We start from the raw sequence: 18,021 nt of genomic DNA on the forward strand, positions 1-18,021 counted from the left end.
ATAATAGGAACACGTCACCTCCACACGCCCCTGCAACCTTCAAGCTGTGGTCTAAAATGTATCATTTCATTTTTTATGTTTTAAAATAAGAAATAAAGTGTTATCATCATGAAAGAGCCACAAACGATGCTAAAGGAAGGTAGAAGTGACACTAAGAAGCTGGGTATAATATGAGCTTTAAACTAATTAATTTGCTGTTAGAATGAAAACATTGTTTCTTTCCCACCACACTAGGGTACTGCATATATATTGGGTGTCATATAAGTTACACAGTAAAAAGTTAACATCAATATTTGAGTTAAAAAAAAAAAAAATGGTTGTTAATTTTTCAAAGTTGTATATTCGCCATGTTATTTATGCACTTATGTCATTAAGTTCAAAATTCAATATAAGCTCAGTTTCAAACTAAGTACTTAATTGAAAAGCTAAATATTTAGTTCTCAAATAAGATTTTTAGCTTATGAATTAAATATGTACCTATGTTTCTTTACATTGTCAGATGATTGAGCAAACAATGTTCTGTTTGAAGGTTTTGTCACCCAACTCCACACAACACTAACCCTAACCTGTGGTACACCATCATGGTCTTCATGATGATGCTTCTACATTGAAATATAATGAAAACATACGTTGTGCGCATACATTACAGTGCTCAAGGTGGCTGGCTTGGGAACTGCAATGATTGGGTTTTTGTAATCACGTGCGGAGGTCAGCCATTTTGTTTATTGGAAGCATGCAGCGAAGAGCTGGATAGCATCCATTAGCATCCACCTGTGTGGATGTGGAGAAGCTTTGTTTGTAAGTTTATATTTAATGTTAATAGCACAGTATTGATGTATATTGTTTTTCTTTATTTTAGTTTGAATATGTTTCATAAATAATTGTTTAGTCTCATTTGGCCACAAGTAGTTTAAGTACCAATCATCTAAGACAAATGATTGTTATGGGCATTTTTATGTTTTTATTTACAGTTACATAGAGTTGTCATGGAAACACTATTAATGAAGTTGTAGAGATGAAGACAAATAAGTAAACGTATGTCTACTTTACTTTCATGTCTGAGTCAGACACCCGTTTAGCTATCTGTCACTACATGTAGCTCTGCATGTGTGGGGACAGAATAACTTAACAACACTGAAACGTATTTTCTGATAGTCCACTAAATGTGTATGAAATCTGTTTTGTGGTACACACTAACTCCCAAACGGTGACACTAGATGTTTATTTCTAATCATTTGTTCCAAAATCTTTTCTCTCCTTTTCATAACAACATGCCGGTTGAGAATTATTGTCGCCTTTGCGCCACAGGACTTCACATCTTCACAGAGGACAAAATTACAGAGCCGAGCTTGTTTGGCTGCTGTGCCAAATTTTGGTTAGCAGTGGTAATATTTCACCAGCCCACACTGGAAAACAGGGAGTTGCTAAATATCCTTTAGAGCTTATCTGATATTCTGGGTGAGTCGCACAGAGTCTGGTTTGCAGTTTTAGGGCCAACCATGTGGTGTTTTAGCGGCATTAAGCTCAAAATGTATCCAGCACATGTCACGCAGGTTGGCCACAAAGTCCTCTGATGACTTTGACGGGAACTTGCAGTGCTCTGGGACAAGAGGACAAAGTTGCAGTAGCAGTGATTTAAACATAATGAATTCAGCATGTACAAAATGTGTTCAGCCTTGAAAAATAACAAACTATCTGCACCTTCAAACTTAAAATAAGGAAAAGTTGTTGAGTTGAATTCAATTCCATTTGGAAAAGTCAGTTGTTTGCAAATATTTGCCACCTCCAACTCTTGAGCTAATATATTCTGCTTTAACTGCGTTGTCTGTCTGCAGTTATTGCTGCAGGGTCTCTTTAAACTTGGACTACAAATTGAAACTCTCATTTCATTCCTTTATTACTCTGGTCAAGGTTGACTGTGCATGCGTGTGTGTGTATAATGTGTGGAAGCCAAAGCAGATGTTTTATGTGGCTCTTTTTTAAAGCTATTTTAGGAGCATCACCCTTGTCTGAGTAAAGTTGATTCAAACCCCTGAACTACACAGGTTCAATTCATTTGGGACATGTAAATGCCATATAGTTAAACATTTTATTTATCACCACATAATTCAATATTTCAGCAAAATCTTTCACATGTGGATACAAGAACCTTACTTGACACAGATCCCAGGAACTTTCTTTTTGTAAAAACGAGAAATAATGTGAGCCACTGAAAAATTCAATATGGCTGCCATGATGATCAAGGAAGGAACATTTAGTTTTGCAGTAAAGCACACAGGAATATTATATCAAATCATAATTTGCTCATTTTAGACCTCTAAAGGTAAAACAAAGTGCTTGCTCTGCTAATGCTAAGCTGCTAAACATATTAAAAACTGCACAAGCGGATGCTAAACTGTTAAGCACAAAACAAATGCTGAAGCTAATGCTAAACACACAAAGGTTATGCGAAGTTAATGCTAAACACATACAAAATTATCTGAAGCTAACGCTAAACATAAAGAATTAGCTGAAGCTAATGCTGAACCGCTAAATACATAAAAATATAGCTAAAGTTAAACTTCTAAATGCATAAAAAATCAGCAGAAACCAAACCACTAAAGAACGCTAACAATTAAGATCTAACATCTTCATCTCCTTCCCGTTTGAAGGCTGGTGTGAGACTCGCAAACAGCAAAGTTTGTTCAGTTTTGGAGTCTGACTTTTTTTTAAATATTATTACTCTGACGTTGTATGAATAGCATGACTAAATTCGAAAAGATATCATGTGACATAACGTTCACCCAAGTCATAAAAACCTGTAACATTTTATGGAAAAATTTTATTTAGTAGGCTCAAAAACATCATCCTGAAATTTTTCCAACAAATACTTGCGCTGTGAGGATCCACTGTTCCTTATGGGACCCAAATCCCGTACCCCACAAGAAGAGGTGCTGGTTTGGGGCTTGGGTTTAGGTTTAGGACTAGGGTGCGAATTGAGTTTGGGTTTAAGTTAGGATTAGGGTACAAAAATGAATGAACATCAGTGCATAGTCCTTTTTAACCCTTGTGCGTGCACGGACTGAGGCAAACGTAGAGGACTGTGGCAAATTATACAAGTTTTACGGGTATGAGTTTGTTGGACCCCATTTGTAAACACAAGGGTTAAGACAGAACATACTATGTGTGTTATGTGCATGGTTGTTTAAACAAATGTAAACTTCACCCTTAAAACAAGTTATTTTTCCCTTCAGATCAATTTGCAGATGTTTTTTTATTTTGTTTTTCATGGAGCAAACCAGTTCAAAACTGGGCCAGCCTCAAGTTGAAATGAGACCCTCCTTAATACTGATAAGAGCAAAGTCAACAGAGTGTTCATTAATCACTGCTTTTATATCTGTTCTTCCATAAAACTGCATGCCAGGAAACATGAGCTTTAGCAGCAGTCAGTGTTTCCTATATGTTGCTTGATTGAGGTATTTTCCCTTTTAAAAAGTGTGTAAAGAGAATTAAAAAGCACTGTATGACTGATCCAGTGGATGTTGTCATAGCTGTGCCTGAAAAGTTCAAATTCAATACGTCCTCCGCACAAAGAAAAAGAAGAAAAATCAGGAGAGTTGCAGAAACAAACACATTGGTTCATTTTGTGTTGCGTTAGTGCTGCCACAATGCATATTTTTGAACGTGCTCCTAAAGTCCAACTCCATAAAAGGGAGATAAATCTGCTGCCGGGCTTGGATCACTGATGGTGGTTAGCCTGGTCTCTGACCACAACAATTAGCAAATCCCCCAGTTTTCCGACTTGAAAGTGGACCTCACTCAATTTGCATGTGATGTCATTAAAATAAATGAGATCTTCCGAGTTAAGTGAAGCGCAGCATTAGTGTTGATGTAGACCTCTCCAGGAGTCACAAAAGGACCCCGGATGACTTGCCTTAGACTCTCTTTGAAATGTTTTCATGATGTGTGACCTGATGTCCGTTTAGGAGAACTGAACATTTACTTTGATTTCAGGCTCCGTCCTGCTCCAGCCAGAGTTTCTGTTACTTTGTTAGACACATAAAAGCCTTTTGAAGTCAATGACGGGTATGGTGGCTTTAAAAATAAAAGTTTGGAGTTGGATGTGATATGTGCTCAATCAGAAAAGAGCTCCGTTGCTGTCCACATATCCTACATGTCTCTGACCATGGTGAGCAATTTTGAAGTGAGATTTTGCAAAAAAAATTTGTATATCTTGCCTACAAGTGATAACTCATGGAGTCTTCATTTAGTATTAATCTAGATTAGTTGGTGAACAGGATGGAGCTAAGTGGAGCCAAGACAAAACTGACCATCTATCGTCAAACAAATCCATCAAGGTGACTTGTGCAAACACTATTTTCTAAAACTTGAAACTGTCAGCATGTCTGGGTTAGATGATTATTTACAGAAAAAATGATTATTGGCACAGGAAGTGGCAGTAGGGTCATTGGTAGCTACCAGTGATCTTCCTATGTGAAACACAAGCTGATAGCGAAAGACACAAGACTCTTGTGAGGAACTTCTTTGTCCCTCGTGCAATAAATCTCTTCATCTCCTCTCTGGAGACTGGAAGGAGGGCTAACAGGAGTACAACAGAAACAGAGGGACTATAGGACCGGGCTGTTAATGTACTAAAAAAGAAAAACATTACGTGTTTGATGTATTGGTGCTGTGTGGGAGATGGGAACTACACTTTCCCTCAGGGAAAATCCCAAAGGGTTCCATAAAGTTTCTATCTATCTATTGTTCTTTTATTCTATCAGTTCATATTAATTTAGAACAACATTATTAATGTTTTAACTCAAGAAGAGATCAGAAATCAATATTTGGTGGAATAACCATGAGGTTTTCAGTTCAGTGCAGTGGTCTCCTAATTTTTTCCAGAGTTGTATGTTATGGCAAAAATGTGTTTTTTAAATAGATTTTTTTAAACTCCTGTCCCATTCGTAGCCCACGGTTTTCGTGTAAATCCTCATTGGCCTCGGTGCACATAACTATCTAATTCAAACCTGACAAGAGTTACGTTTTTTAAAGGGGTGTTTTTTTTTTGTTTTTCTTTTTTAAGTGGTTAGCTTCAGTCTGCGGGACAGACCTCCTAAAAACAATCCCTTTTACAAAGGCGTCATAATGCCTGAAGTATCATGATGAGTCATCGCTTTGTGGAGGGACCCTCATCCAAATCTAAGCAAAAACCTGTTGATCCATTGGACCAAATCTCTTTCTTAGAAGACATTGAATAAAACAACATAATTAGACCCGAAAATAACTTAAGGGATGAATAAAACCTTAATGAAGTAGTTTGTTTGCTGATTTTAAGCATTGGTTTGAGACATTTAATGACCACATAAACTTTTTCCTTCAGTTGGCCTCAGGTTTCGACCGTCTCAATGTTCCACATTCTCCAATCCCGATGTAAATTTAAAGGCCATCTTTTAGCAAACTAAAATGCTTTTGAGAACATAAACATGTGGGGCTCCTGACTTTTTTACCTATTAATCTAAAGTAAAGTATATACTAGTTTTTCATTTGCATTCTCACTTGGTGTCATATACTCCATGAGTTATCTCCTTAGTGGTAGACAGTGAAAAATTTTATACTCTAAAAGCTCTTTTCCATCTGCTTCATAGTGGACGCTAGCAGCTACCCTGCTGCCACCTCAGACAATCTGAAAAGGAAATCCATATTTTTGTCTGACTGTCACTGACAATGTCATGGACCATGAATCATTGTCATTCAGTCAGTCCTCAACCTTTTACAAGAGCTCTAGCTTTTCCATCATTGTCTGTTGTTTTACTTTTAAAACTACAAGAGCTATTTGTATTTGGGCTGATGCAAACATTCCCAAAATGCATTGTCAAACCAGCGCTGGAAACACAAAGCGGCATTCAACCAACTTCTGGTCGGTCTTTACTTGAGGAACGACCGGTTTCCTCTGAATGTCACGTCACATCCCACACCGAACGTTACTGACGTTCCTCAAATGTCAGCGCAGCGTGTGAGCCAGAAGGGAGATGAGTGGAAAAACTGGGCGCAGACGTCCGAATCTCATCTGTTAACCAGCTGGGTTCATCAGGTCTGTCCCTTTTTATTCCTTTTGCAAGGCGTTTGGACCAGAACAGACTTTTTCCTGAAAGTTCTCAGTCCTGAGTTCACGCAGAGAAACTGCCACTATGGAAGACAAATTAGAGAAGTCTATTGTCTCACTTCCTTCTCTTGCTTTTTTTGTGCCACCTGTAGGTTGGCCGTGGTCTTTTCATGCACTTTTGTCTCATTATCTTAACCTAAATGAGCAACGGTCAGTCGTCTTTGGTAAACTATTTTCTCATTCCTCTTGAATTCCCTGCAGTTACCCGCTTCCCAAAGCTTGGAAAAGCTTTCTAAAGTTCTATGAGTGTGAATGTCTTCAGTGGGCTGCAGTGGAATGAGGTGGGAGCTGGGTTATGGTTTTCTGGGGCCAATGCCTGGAAGTGGCTCTCGCTTGGTGTGCAAAGACAAGGATATCTAAGCAACATGTTGAAACCTCATTATATAATGGAATCCTGTTAAACCCTCTTAGAAGAGGAGAGGATTGTATCTCTAGAAAGCCATGCTGCACAATGAAAGGAGGGCGTGAAGCAAAAGGAAAGTGAATCAGTGGAAATTTTCTGCCTGTCGTTTTTCATTTTGAAGTGACAATAACAAAAATAACTGGGTATTTGCCTTTTTAGTGTGTTGAGAAATTCCCAGAAAAATACCCACACCTAGCAGTTCTCTTAATCCCTTTTCTCCCTTTAGTTTTTCTTCCCTGATTGAACTATAATAGACATAATGGACAGAGATGAAATGCTGGATTATGGGTACATATGTGTGTTGAGCTGATTCAAGATTGTTCCTCAAACTCATTTTTGTGTTCATTCAAAGCTCTGTTGCATGTTTGGTTTCCTTCTTATTGTGGTGTTTTTAATCTAAACAGTTTGTGTCAACTGAAACTGCTGCAGGAATGTGATTTTTCTTTTCTTTCTTTCTTTCTTTCTTTCTTTTTTTTAAACCACCATGCCAGACCCTATGTTATTGCTGAGTTTTATTTTGTTTCTGCTGTGCTGGTTCTGTCAGCTGCTTGGCTGACGGAATCGTAGCTTCTGCGTGTTTTTGCAAAGCTAGCCTAATTCAATCTTAGGCTTCTGTTGAAGGCCTCTTAATGAAAACAAGAGTTACGTGGCAGTTTTGTGTGCGTGTGTGTGTGGTGATTTACAGCCAAATTATGTAGCAATATGTCTTGCCTTGCAAAAGTATTACTTTACTTTCCTTTGAACTATTCACACATGAAAACAAGGGCTACATGATGCATTTTAAGTATAATACATGCAAATTCTGCATAACCATAATATTTTTGGCCTGTTGGATAGACTTTCACTGCCCTTGATTCCCTCATTTGACTATTACTTTCAATAAACATGATGCTAAAGATGTTCAGCAATATCATTACAGTTACATTTATTCTGCCTCCATGTTTCATTATGTCAGATTAATGTGTAGTGTCAGCTTTTCACCACACATAATGTTTATGTGTCATGTGATCAGAACTTTTCCTTCCACATGTTCACCGTGTTTTCAGTGTCATTTGCATCACTGGTAATATTTTCAACAAACGCACTAAGGCCAGAATAACTTCCAGTGGTAAAGTCAAAAGTGGTGTCGTAAAGTGAGCAAAGTCTCAGGTTTCCCGCTGGGACCTATGTCTTCTGTTTTGTTATTGTTGTGTTTTCTTAATTTGTATTGGATGTTGTTGTGTTTTGAAATTTGTAGTTGTGTTTAGTGAATTGTTGAAGTGGTTTGCGCCTCAGGGCCACCGTAGGGTTTTGCCACTGTTTGTTCGCTAATCTTTAAAGTAAGATGGGGTTAACACAAATCCCTGCCACTCTTTTTCAGAGCTCTCTTTTTGTAAAAATGTCCGCAAAATCTGCATCTTTTACCTTCCACTTCACAATTTATGGGCTACCTCATAATGGTCTATCACATAATATCCCAATAAAGTTAATTGAAACTAGTGGTTGTGAAGTGAGCCAGAATGAATGACTTCTCCTTTCTCTGCTGAACACCATTAATTTATTAAATTGCAGCTAAGGAAGCATGAAAGTGGAAACCAGCAGTTTTATGGCATAAATATTGGGCTGTCGTTCTCTTTTTCTACAACCTGTGGTTAGATACCATGTCCAGACGTAGAACTCTGTCTCCATGAAGGTGCTTTGAATGTCTGTGCTCAGATTCTGCTCAGATCTATTACAGTTAAATGACCTGCACCAAAATCTGTCATTAATGGGATGAAGGGAAAAGAATCAGATTGAAATATAATACTGAAGAAGTAATCAAAACTTTGTGAAGCAAATAGTTTTGGCCAATATGACAGAGGTCATTCCTGTTAGCAGAACTTTCCATGACACCAAAGTAGGCAAGCATATTTAAAATAGACATTTGTCCTTTTATAAATGAAAACTGGCTTAAGAGTCAACAGTACTGAACATCCCTGGACCAATAATGTTTTAATTATGATAAACATTATTCCCTGTGTTTTTAAATAGATAGAGATCACACTTTGCTTATTTCTGACATTAAACTTTGGCTGGAACAAGTCTCATTTAAATTATTCTTTTCTTTTTAAGCCTTTGTGTTTATTTTGAATCATCATTTAAACTCTAACCAAGATAAATAGTCCCCTCTAAGGAAATTCAAATTAATAATCTCCTGTTAATGAAAACTGCCTTCTTGCAAGATCCTGCTGAACTTCCTTGGCTTAATAAAATGAAACCTTAAATATCCCAACAACTGGTCTGGAAGCCGGATCTAGTGTGTTAATTTTGGAAGGATGATCCTGTTTGAACTACTTTCCAAAAGCCAGAGATCTCCACAAGGAACCCCCCACCCCTCCAGCCCCCGAATAAAATTGATCCTCTCACTAGCATATTTTGGAGATCTGTCAGCTTTTATATACCAAGGGCGTTGTACTGTGCTTGACACCACATTGTAATGGAAAGCCAGTACAAAGCACACTTCTGAACATAGAGATTCACTATTAGTTTCTTTGTAATGGAAACAGCTGGAGAAATGGACCGTGGTCTTTTGCAAATGATAAGAGTAATCCTACAACTGCTAAAATCTGATGCCACTCCATTTTTCTTTACAGTTTGTGAAAAGAGAATTTGTGTCCGTGTCTTCTTCAGAGGCTTTTGTGTTGCTTCCTTCAGTGGTTCTTGGTGATGCGCCACCACAGGTGAAGGAGGAAACAGATTGTTCAAAGGGTTTAGTTCATTTGAAAGTGCAATGTGATTGCAAACTTCAGCAGCTGAAAATGTAGCAAATGTTGCAATTTTCGGTGTGAAAACATGTCATCCAAATATGGGCATGTCTTTAAAAGACCATTATCTATTGATAATATCTAGAGCAGGGTCGGGCAGTCTTGGTCCTCAAGGGCCGGTGTTCTGCAACTCTTAGATGTCTCCCTGGTCCAACACACTTGAATCCAATAGCTGAATCACCTCCTAAGTGGAGTCAGGTTCTTCAGAGTCCTGCTAATGACCTCATTATTTGACTCAGGTGTGCTGAAGTTGAGACACATCTAAAAGTTGCAGGAGACAAAGTTCAACCATAAACATAAAAGGACATGAAGTAGGTTTAAAATATCTGCAAATAGTTGATTTGTTAATACCTTGGACACCAAAAATTAAAAAGAGCAACAAATTGTTTAGTATTTCACTATTTTTGATCATATTTGGTCAGTAAAGCGATGGTACAGTTGGACCCAAGATGGTAAGTCAGTGTAGCTTGTAATCTCTTTGCCTTGGAGGATTTTGGAGGATTTAGTGCAAGTAAAGGGGGTCAGTCAGTTGGGCTTTCTTGACTGCACTCTTGTCCTTAGCCCTCCAGTGGTGTTCATGCGACATAAGGAGTGCGGAAAAATGTCACGGTCTTACAGCAAGCAGGGGGTTGTTACGTCAGATGGCCAATTTCCAAAACCACGGCAAAAAAGCCCCCCAAAAAACTTGTAAAATCTTCAAAATAAAAATCTTACGTAATCTAAAACACACCATCTCTAGGGTTAAAGGTGATGGCTGGTACAAGTCAGGAGCGAGGCAGGAGATTTATGTCCAGACTTGTCTAAGAAGAATGAGGCAACACTTTATTTGAAGGGGGTTGACTAAGACTGTCATGACACTTTCATAAACATGACATAACACCTGTCATGAACATGAATAAGCCTTCATGTATATTTATGACTGTTGTCATAAAGCGTCATTCGGTAAATTATGACACTTTTAATACAAAGTTGACATTATTCAAAATGTCTTTGTTATGACAACTTGACATTAACTAAAATCATTACTGTTTAAACTTTACCTTTAATAACATAAAGTTACCTAATTTTTAAAGTGCAATCAGTAATACTTTTATAACAAATTTATAACGGTAATGATTTCTTGGTTAATGTCAAGTCATAAATATTCATGAAGGCTTATTCATGTTCATGACAGGTGTTTATGACAGTGTCATGTCAATCTTATTCACCCCCCTTCAAATAAAGTGTTACCAAGAATGACAACTTAATTCATGAAAGACTATTCAGTATTGTATTCATTGACCCAAGAATACATGTCACAGCAAAGTCAAATCTACCACAAACCGGTGGCCAAAATGTGGTCCAAGTTCTTTTGATCAGTCTAAACCAAAGAAGGTGTCTCCCTTCTATCATCTCAATTGTCACTGTCATGGACCACAGACTAGAATTAAAAGGACCTAAATGTATTTTTTTTCTCTCTCTTAAAGAGAAGTTGAAGGCAGAATTTAGAGGAGGGCGTTGGTGAGACGATGGCATTATTTCTGGTGACTGACAGGCACAAAACTGCTTTCCAAAGCTGCACACTTGGTTTTTTATCACATGCAGTTGGCAAAGACAAACTTAAGACTTAACTTATATTCACCCTCTAAAAACTTGAAGTTTAAAACGGACTGCTGGGTTGGGTCTCGACTCTCAAGAAAACTTGGTATATCTTGTAACCGGGAAGAATGTCTGACATGTGTAAGCCACAGACTGTTACTCTGACAAAGGGGTTCACATTATCCTGTTAAAGGGTACATTTGATTTATCAACCAGATGTTCACAGGTTGTGGTCTATTTATTGCTCCTAACAATCAGCTCAGGTTAGATGTAGCTTCATATCACCGACCACACAGATTTCTCTCTGACTGAAATCAGTCAAAAGTGAGGTAAAGTCTGAAGAAAATAAACTTACTTTACCTTTGATGTCCTTAGTCTCTTGTTGTTAAAGGGGCAGTGTTATGTAAAAAAATTTCAGCTTTATATTATGTTATATAATGTTATTCCCTCATCAAAAACACACCTGGAGTGTTGATTTGATATTTTTTTATGCATGTTTGAGAAACTTTTTAATCTCCCGTGGCAATCATTCACTTATGAAAAACACGTAAGTGAATTTAGCACCTACTTCTTAATGCAACGCTGGTAAAAACGTTGACGCTAAATGGCTGATAGAGGAGCCATGTTGTGATGACTTCCTGAAGGTGGAGTTTCAGAAAGCCAGGAGTTTTTTCAATTTCAAGGCATTAAACTGGAAAGTAACATTTCTTTCAAGTTATTTTTAATATGTAGCATTTTTATATCAACTGATGTAAACATAGTTACTTGATTGTGCTACAAAATGCCACTTTAAGTCTGGAAAACACAACACTTCCCCGTTTTAAGATAACGTCATTACCAACAGAGACACATTTTTACATGTCGACTTCAAACACATAAAAAAAATCTATGCTGTGAACATCTTTGCTGTTTAAAAATTCACGTAGCTGGGTATCAACACCAGCAGACTGTTTTTAAATAAATGAAGAAAATCAACAGCTAGATCCTCTGCTCTCTTCCAGGACACCCGAGACCCTTACAACATTGTCTGTCATTATGGATTTAAGACCTAATCAGTTAGAGAAACCTTATATCGCACGACGTTGACCTTTCCCACTAATTTCACGCTCTTTTTCAGTGATCGGTGCTCCTGTTGTCAGTGTGCTATTGACGACACCCAGCAAACCGAGGATTAAGGTTATGAAATTGGTGTGAAGAATGGCAGCTGGTGGTGTTTAGTGTGGGCGAAGGTCAAAGATGGGAGGTTGCTTTCGGGTCACCGGGTTGTTTTCTTTACACTTCATGTTCTCGTTATTATCTTCGTATGAAGAGAGCTTTCCTCACCGGACGTCTGCTGTTGATTGTTACCATTTAATCTGCAAAAATCAAACATAAAGCATCAACACAAACAGGTGACTGAATCAATCAGCTACTGATTTGTACATTAGTAGATGATGCATTGAACATTGACACCTATGCTAAAATAAATAATAATGGGATTATGAATGCGAAATTCTGCTTCAGTGAGATTGTTACCTTCATAAAAAGTGCTAATGAATTTAAAGCAGCATGAATCCTGACTTAATGAGATGTCTGTAGATTATTAGTGGTGCTAAAGTTCTAAGGGCTTCTCGGGTCATAGGTCAGGAGGTTGACAGCAGCCCTAAACATACACACTGGAGGAACATAAGCTGAGAAGGAGGAGCAAATAACTGAAAGGTGAACCCCAAATGTTTTTGGTGAGTTTCAAGACAGCACAGATTAGGAATTACTGTCAGTCTGCCTGTCTGATTTGATCTGTCATTTTAGTTTTAGTTTTTTTTTTCTTCTCGAACTTTCATTTTTTGGGGGGGGAGTCTTCTTAACAAATAAAATGTCACCGCTGTCTGGGATGATATTAACAACAGTCTTTTAAGCCACGTTAAAGGCTCAGCGCCACCTGGCAAAGTTTTTTTTTGTTTTTTTTTGCACAGCAGTGCAGTGTGGAAATGTCAGTGTGGATCGCTGCACAGATAAAGTTTACAATGTAAATAAAGCAAAATGCCAGATGTCTGTGGCCTAGTGACCCTTCTGTGAACTTTGCAGTGGAAGGATAAATTACAGCAGTCAGTGTTTGGTTACTAAAAGTCAATCTCTCTTTCCTTTCCCTCCCTTTGTACATATACCATAACTATTTTCATTTTCCCCCTTTTTTTTAGTAATGGTTTATGATTCATCTTCCCTTCCATTTTCTTCACCTGCTTGTCGTTTATTAACTGACTAAATCAAAGCAAATCTCCTTTACGTTCTCAATGGGACTTGAAGGAGATTTAAGTCTCATGAAGACTTAAATCTTAATGAGACTTAAGATTTAAGTCTTGCGTTAATTTCGACACATTTTTGTCAAAATCCAAACAAACTTTGTTCACTGTTGAATAAAGGTAAAATATGTAAACATTTTTGTTTTTCTCTTGACTGAAACGTAGCAACCTTGTTACTTTAAAGCTGTTTACCAAACCATCATTTCTGGTTGCTATTACACCTCAAGCATGTAGCATTAGTATCAATTTATTTTCAAAAACACTGCAAATCACCATATTAAAAAAAAATCTAATAGTTATTAAGTTGAACCTTTCACTTTCACTAACATAGAAGCACAAAAACAAACTTTATCCTGGGCAGTACTTCTCTTTATTTCTTTTTTTTTTTTTAAAGAAACAGTTCTTGGTTTTTATTAAATACTTAATTTCAAACATGTAAGGCCTAATTAAATCAACAACCCTGAACACAACATATTAACTATTAAACTGATCAAATGTAACTTACTACAGCTATATATATATAAAGTTGCTATATATATATATATATATATATATATATATATATATATATATATATGTGTGTGTGTGTGTAAGGACTGATTTAGAACCCAATTTCGTCAGGTTTATACCTTTTTAAAACATAAAAAGCTGTAAGCTTCTCTGATGGCCTCAGGTGGGTTTGACCTGCACGATCAATTAGAGGAGACATTCGGTTTTCCCTGCAAAGCAAACATGCCAGAGCCTCGGGCCGCTGTCGCTCTTTACAACCTGTGACCTCTGAGTTTAACCGGAGTCACATGATTCATACTAACAAACATCTGACGTTGAATCCATTTTTTACTGTTGAAAGTCTTAAACTTGCCAGAATCAGATATTAAAGCTGTTCTTTGTGCTTGCAGGTTGTTGTTCACGGGAAACTACCACCTGTTGTTACCTTAGCTCAGCGTTTTAGTGTGACCTGTTTGTGGCTTGTTTCTTGCCCCGCTGCATTTCCTTTCAGGATTTATTTTGTTTTGCTTTACTTGTGCTTACCAGTAGTGACCCGAGATCTACTAAATTATCAAAAAATGTCAGTACTTTTTCGCAAAATTCTAACACAATGCGAGCATTAGACTGGAATAATGCTGCCTGTTTTTTTTTTTTCTCACCCTCAGAGAATAACTGTTTTCCTTCAAGTTGTCTTGGATCAAAGGACATTGATGCTACTGAGGAGGGTAATAAAGGAGGGAAGATTCTTTTAAAGGGTGTGATTCTAAGCTAAATGAATATTTTGAATTGTCTCGGTGTCTTAAACACAGTTCTTAGGGGTCCTGAGCTCTGGGATCAGCACTTAAGTCGCACTTACGTGACATCAGAATTTAATAAAGTTTTGGTCAAACAAAGAAAAGCTGTGCGAAAAACACCAGCTTAACATCAGTCTCCGAGGTTAAAGCTGCTTCTCACTCAAAACTCAGAGGGAGCGGTGTGCTGCTTTTGTGTTGCATCTAATGTTTAAGGGATACGCAGCACTTTTTACAAAAAACAAACCCAGAAAGTGACAAAACCACGTTGTCAGAAAGGAAGCTGAAGTTTGTGTATTTTTGTGTGTGATTTCAGGGGGCTTTTCATCACTGTTCACGACCGAGGGCACATTGCTTCAATTCTCCAAAACTGGCCAGAAAAGGACATAAAGGTAAACCTTTGACTTGGAAGTTTTTTTATTTTTTTTGTGCTGAACTTAAACTAAAGTCCATCACAGAATATGTTGTTTTCGAATGCAATTACAGACAAAAAGTGGAACTTTTTAATCTTGTGGATTTATTGATCAGAACTAATTAATGGCAACTGATCAATTTTGACATATAGTGGGTGCCATAAGAAAAATACACAAAAATAATGCAGCCAAAGTCGACTGCAGAGAAGCAATGACCCATGGAACCAGTTATTAGTCATATCCCTCCAAAAAGCAAATCCCAAGATATGGAAAATAAATAATTTTTCCCAACATTTTTTTCATAAATGCAATATGGCTTCCTGCCCAGGGTGTCAAAGTGCTTGGTTATGGGTCAACAAACAAACAAAAAACATTTTGTCACTTCTCCCAAGAATAACTGTTCGGATGATTCACATTCAGTCCATGTCGAGAGAACACTGTACAAAACTGTCAACTTGCGAACGACATTAAAGTACTTGATTATACTCCTATTTTGCTAAATTAAAAGGCTATTTCACTATTTTTCTTGAAGTAAATATGTTCGTTTTTTTTTTTAACCTAAATTAGACAATTCTACTCTGAACAGAGATTCCTTAAAACAAAGTTTGAGAATTATGGAAATGTTATCTCACTTATGAAAACACTAATACAAATTATGAGCAGTCATTCACATCAGGGTGACCTTAGACTGAGATTGGTCAACCCTAGACTGATTTCTGCTGCTCCAGAGTAAAGCTCAACAGTCTCTTCCCCTCTTTGCACTTCATAAATAAAAAGGCGTCGCGCTCTGAGCAGCATGACGACACTACCAGGCATTCCTCACATGTCGGCTGAACCCGCAGCCGCAGCCACCTGTTCACAGCTGTCAACAGCAAGGCATTTACTGTACCTGAGCTCTGCTAATGCTGCTGCGCGTTCTCAAGGTGGTCTTATCGTAACCTCAGTCGGTACGTCCTACTTTCAACATTTCACAAAGGAGCCAAGGTTGTCATTCTCTGATGAGCCCGAGCTGCTACTGGAACATATCGACAAGATTTGGCAAGATGGCAGAAGAGAAAACAGCATGGAAACTAATCAAGCACATTCAAAAATTGCGAGATTTTTGGAGGAAAAAGCTGTGAAAGTGTTGCACTTTCAGTGACACTTTTTGTAAAAGTGTAAAAGTTTCCTTTTCTAACGTCAGGCGTTACATAAACGATGCTGTAAAGCAGCAGAGGAAAGTTTATTGATTATATTTGGTGCTCTCACTGAGCAGGGTTTGCTCTAGGATCCGTAGTGTAAAAGTTCATATTTGTTCAAACATGGCAAAATAAAGAAACAAAAATTGACTTTTGCAGCATTAAGTATAAAGATTATTCACCCATTTCTATCATTGTATCCATTTTATTTATTCCAGATTCAATAAAAATAATAGTAGGTGTCGGCTTGTGTACGGAGCATTAAAAGCGAGCTAAATTGTAAAAAAATAAAATAATACAAAGAACAGCTCTAACTGAGACTGGAGTCCTGCCGTTCACAACAGAGAGTAAAATCGCTCGTGAACGATACATCTATACGCTCTACAGCACGTGTCAAAGTCGAGGCCCGTGTGCCAGATGTGGCCCGCCATAACATTTCATGTGGCCTTTTGCAAAAAATCTGCATAACTTACTCAAAGTTCAAACCAAATTCCCACGAAATCCACAGATTCCCACATTTTTTTTCTGATTTTTACTGCAAATTTTTCTCAAAATTGGCCAAAAACATTAGATTTAAGTGACTGCTGCCTTAGTTTTACTTGATGTCAAGTGGAAGGCTGTGATCAACGATCAATAAAAAGTCACATTAAACATCTTACATTTGCACAAATATCATAAAAATTCCTTACAAATATTTCTAAATTAGTTCCACAAAATCTGTCACTTTGATTGCTAACAAAAACAATCACAAAATCCCAGATGGACTGATTAGTGTGAAAAGATGTTCAATATGATTAAATTTTAAGAAACACTTACTGAATGCTGAAACAAACAGCTATTTACTGTTATTTTTAACAGTTGAATTGATTTTATCAGCACATTTTGACACAAACAGCCCTTTAAGAACATTTAGGTTTTTGATATGGCCCAAAATGACACTGACTTTGACACCAACAGGTATGACTTGGTTTTCTAGTTAGAAATACCCATTTTCTGAAGTTTTTGGATTTTGTTCCATTTTCCAACAAGGCTGTGAGATTCTGTCTCAGGAGTGATGTGCTGGAGATGTTTATAAGCCGATCTTCCAAACGTGTTGGAAACCAAAACAAAATGAGCAGCCAGTAAAGCCTGGTACGTTAATCAGCTCCGGGCCCCCCACACTCTTCAGATTCACGCTGTAACCGTTGCAGCTAGACAGACGGGAGCTGGTGTTAGCAACGCAGCAGTGTGGGTTTTTCTAAAAGTACATTTTAATATGTAATGATATTTAATGATCATGGTTATTATAAGTGCACAAATATAGGTTGTATACATAAATCTATAATTTTTTCCCCCTTTTTATAACATGTATGAAAAAGAAAAAGAACATCATTCTGAAGGTGTAGCAGCATCATCAATTACATGCAGAGGAAACTGCTGGGGAAACAAGCGTGAACATAAAAATGTTTTATTTTTAGGCAAATCAAGACCACTGTTTAATTTGTCGAAATCAAATAGCTTTTTTAAAAAATATGCAAAATATGGATATTAGACTATTTCCTTCTTTTATTTTAACAAGTATGTTAGCTGAGATTTCTAACAGAGGAATGAGTGATGTGGTTTCTGTTCTGACTGTTGGGTTGACTGACAGGCTGTTTGTGTGACGGACGGAGAGAGGATCCTGGGACTGGGAGATCTGGGTTGCCATGGCATGGGCATCCCAGTGGGGAAGCTGGCCCTCTACACGGCCTGTGGGGGAATGCCTCCCCAGCAGTGCCTGCCCGTCCTGCTGGATGTCGGCACAGACAACCAGGTAAGCAGTGATGTCTCAAAAATGAGACATGATGTTAAAAATTCAACACAAATCAAAGTCTGAGAAGTGTGGCGCTTTTATTCAGTCCTCTCTACTTGAACACCCTAAACAGAATCCAGTTTTATTCAGAATTCAACGACATAATGATGCGGTTTTAGACTACCTCCTCC

The 18,021-nt window shown here is 37.6% G+C and overlaps 1 protein-coding gene across 1 annotated transcript in view; it reads left to right on the forward strand.

Annotated features, from left to right (window-relative positions):
* me1 (malic enzyme 1, NADP(+)-dependent, cytosolic) overlaps positions 1-18,021 on the forward strand; it is an 85,667-nt gene that overhangs the window by 47,230 nt on the left and 20,416 nt on the right. Inside the window, exons 4-5 of the mRNA XM_014967447.2 lie at positions 14,785-14,860; positions 17,690-17,851. Coding sequence (XP_014822933.1) covers positions 14,785-14,860; positions 17,690-17,851 — 238 coding nt within the window. The remainder of the gene's footprint in view (positions 1-14,784; positions 14,861-17,689; positions 17,852-18,021) is intronic.

This window comes from Poecilia mexicana, unplaced genomic scaffold (genome assembly GCF_051168715.1).
Source record: "Poecilia mexicana isolate PSO_F unplaced genomic scaffold, ASM5116871v1 scaffold_16, whole genome shotgun sequence".
NCBI lineage: Eukaryota > Metazoa > Chordata > Actinopteri > Cyprinodontiformes > Poeciliidae > Poecilia > Poecilia mexicana.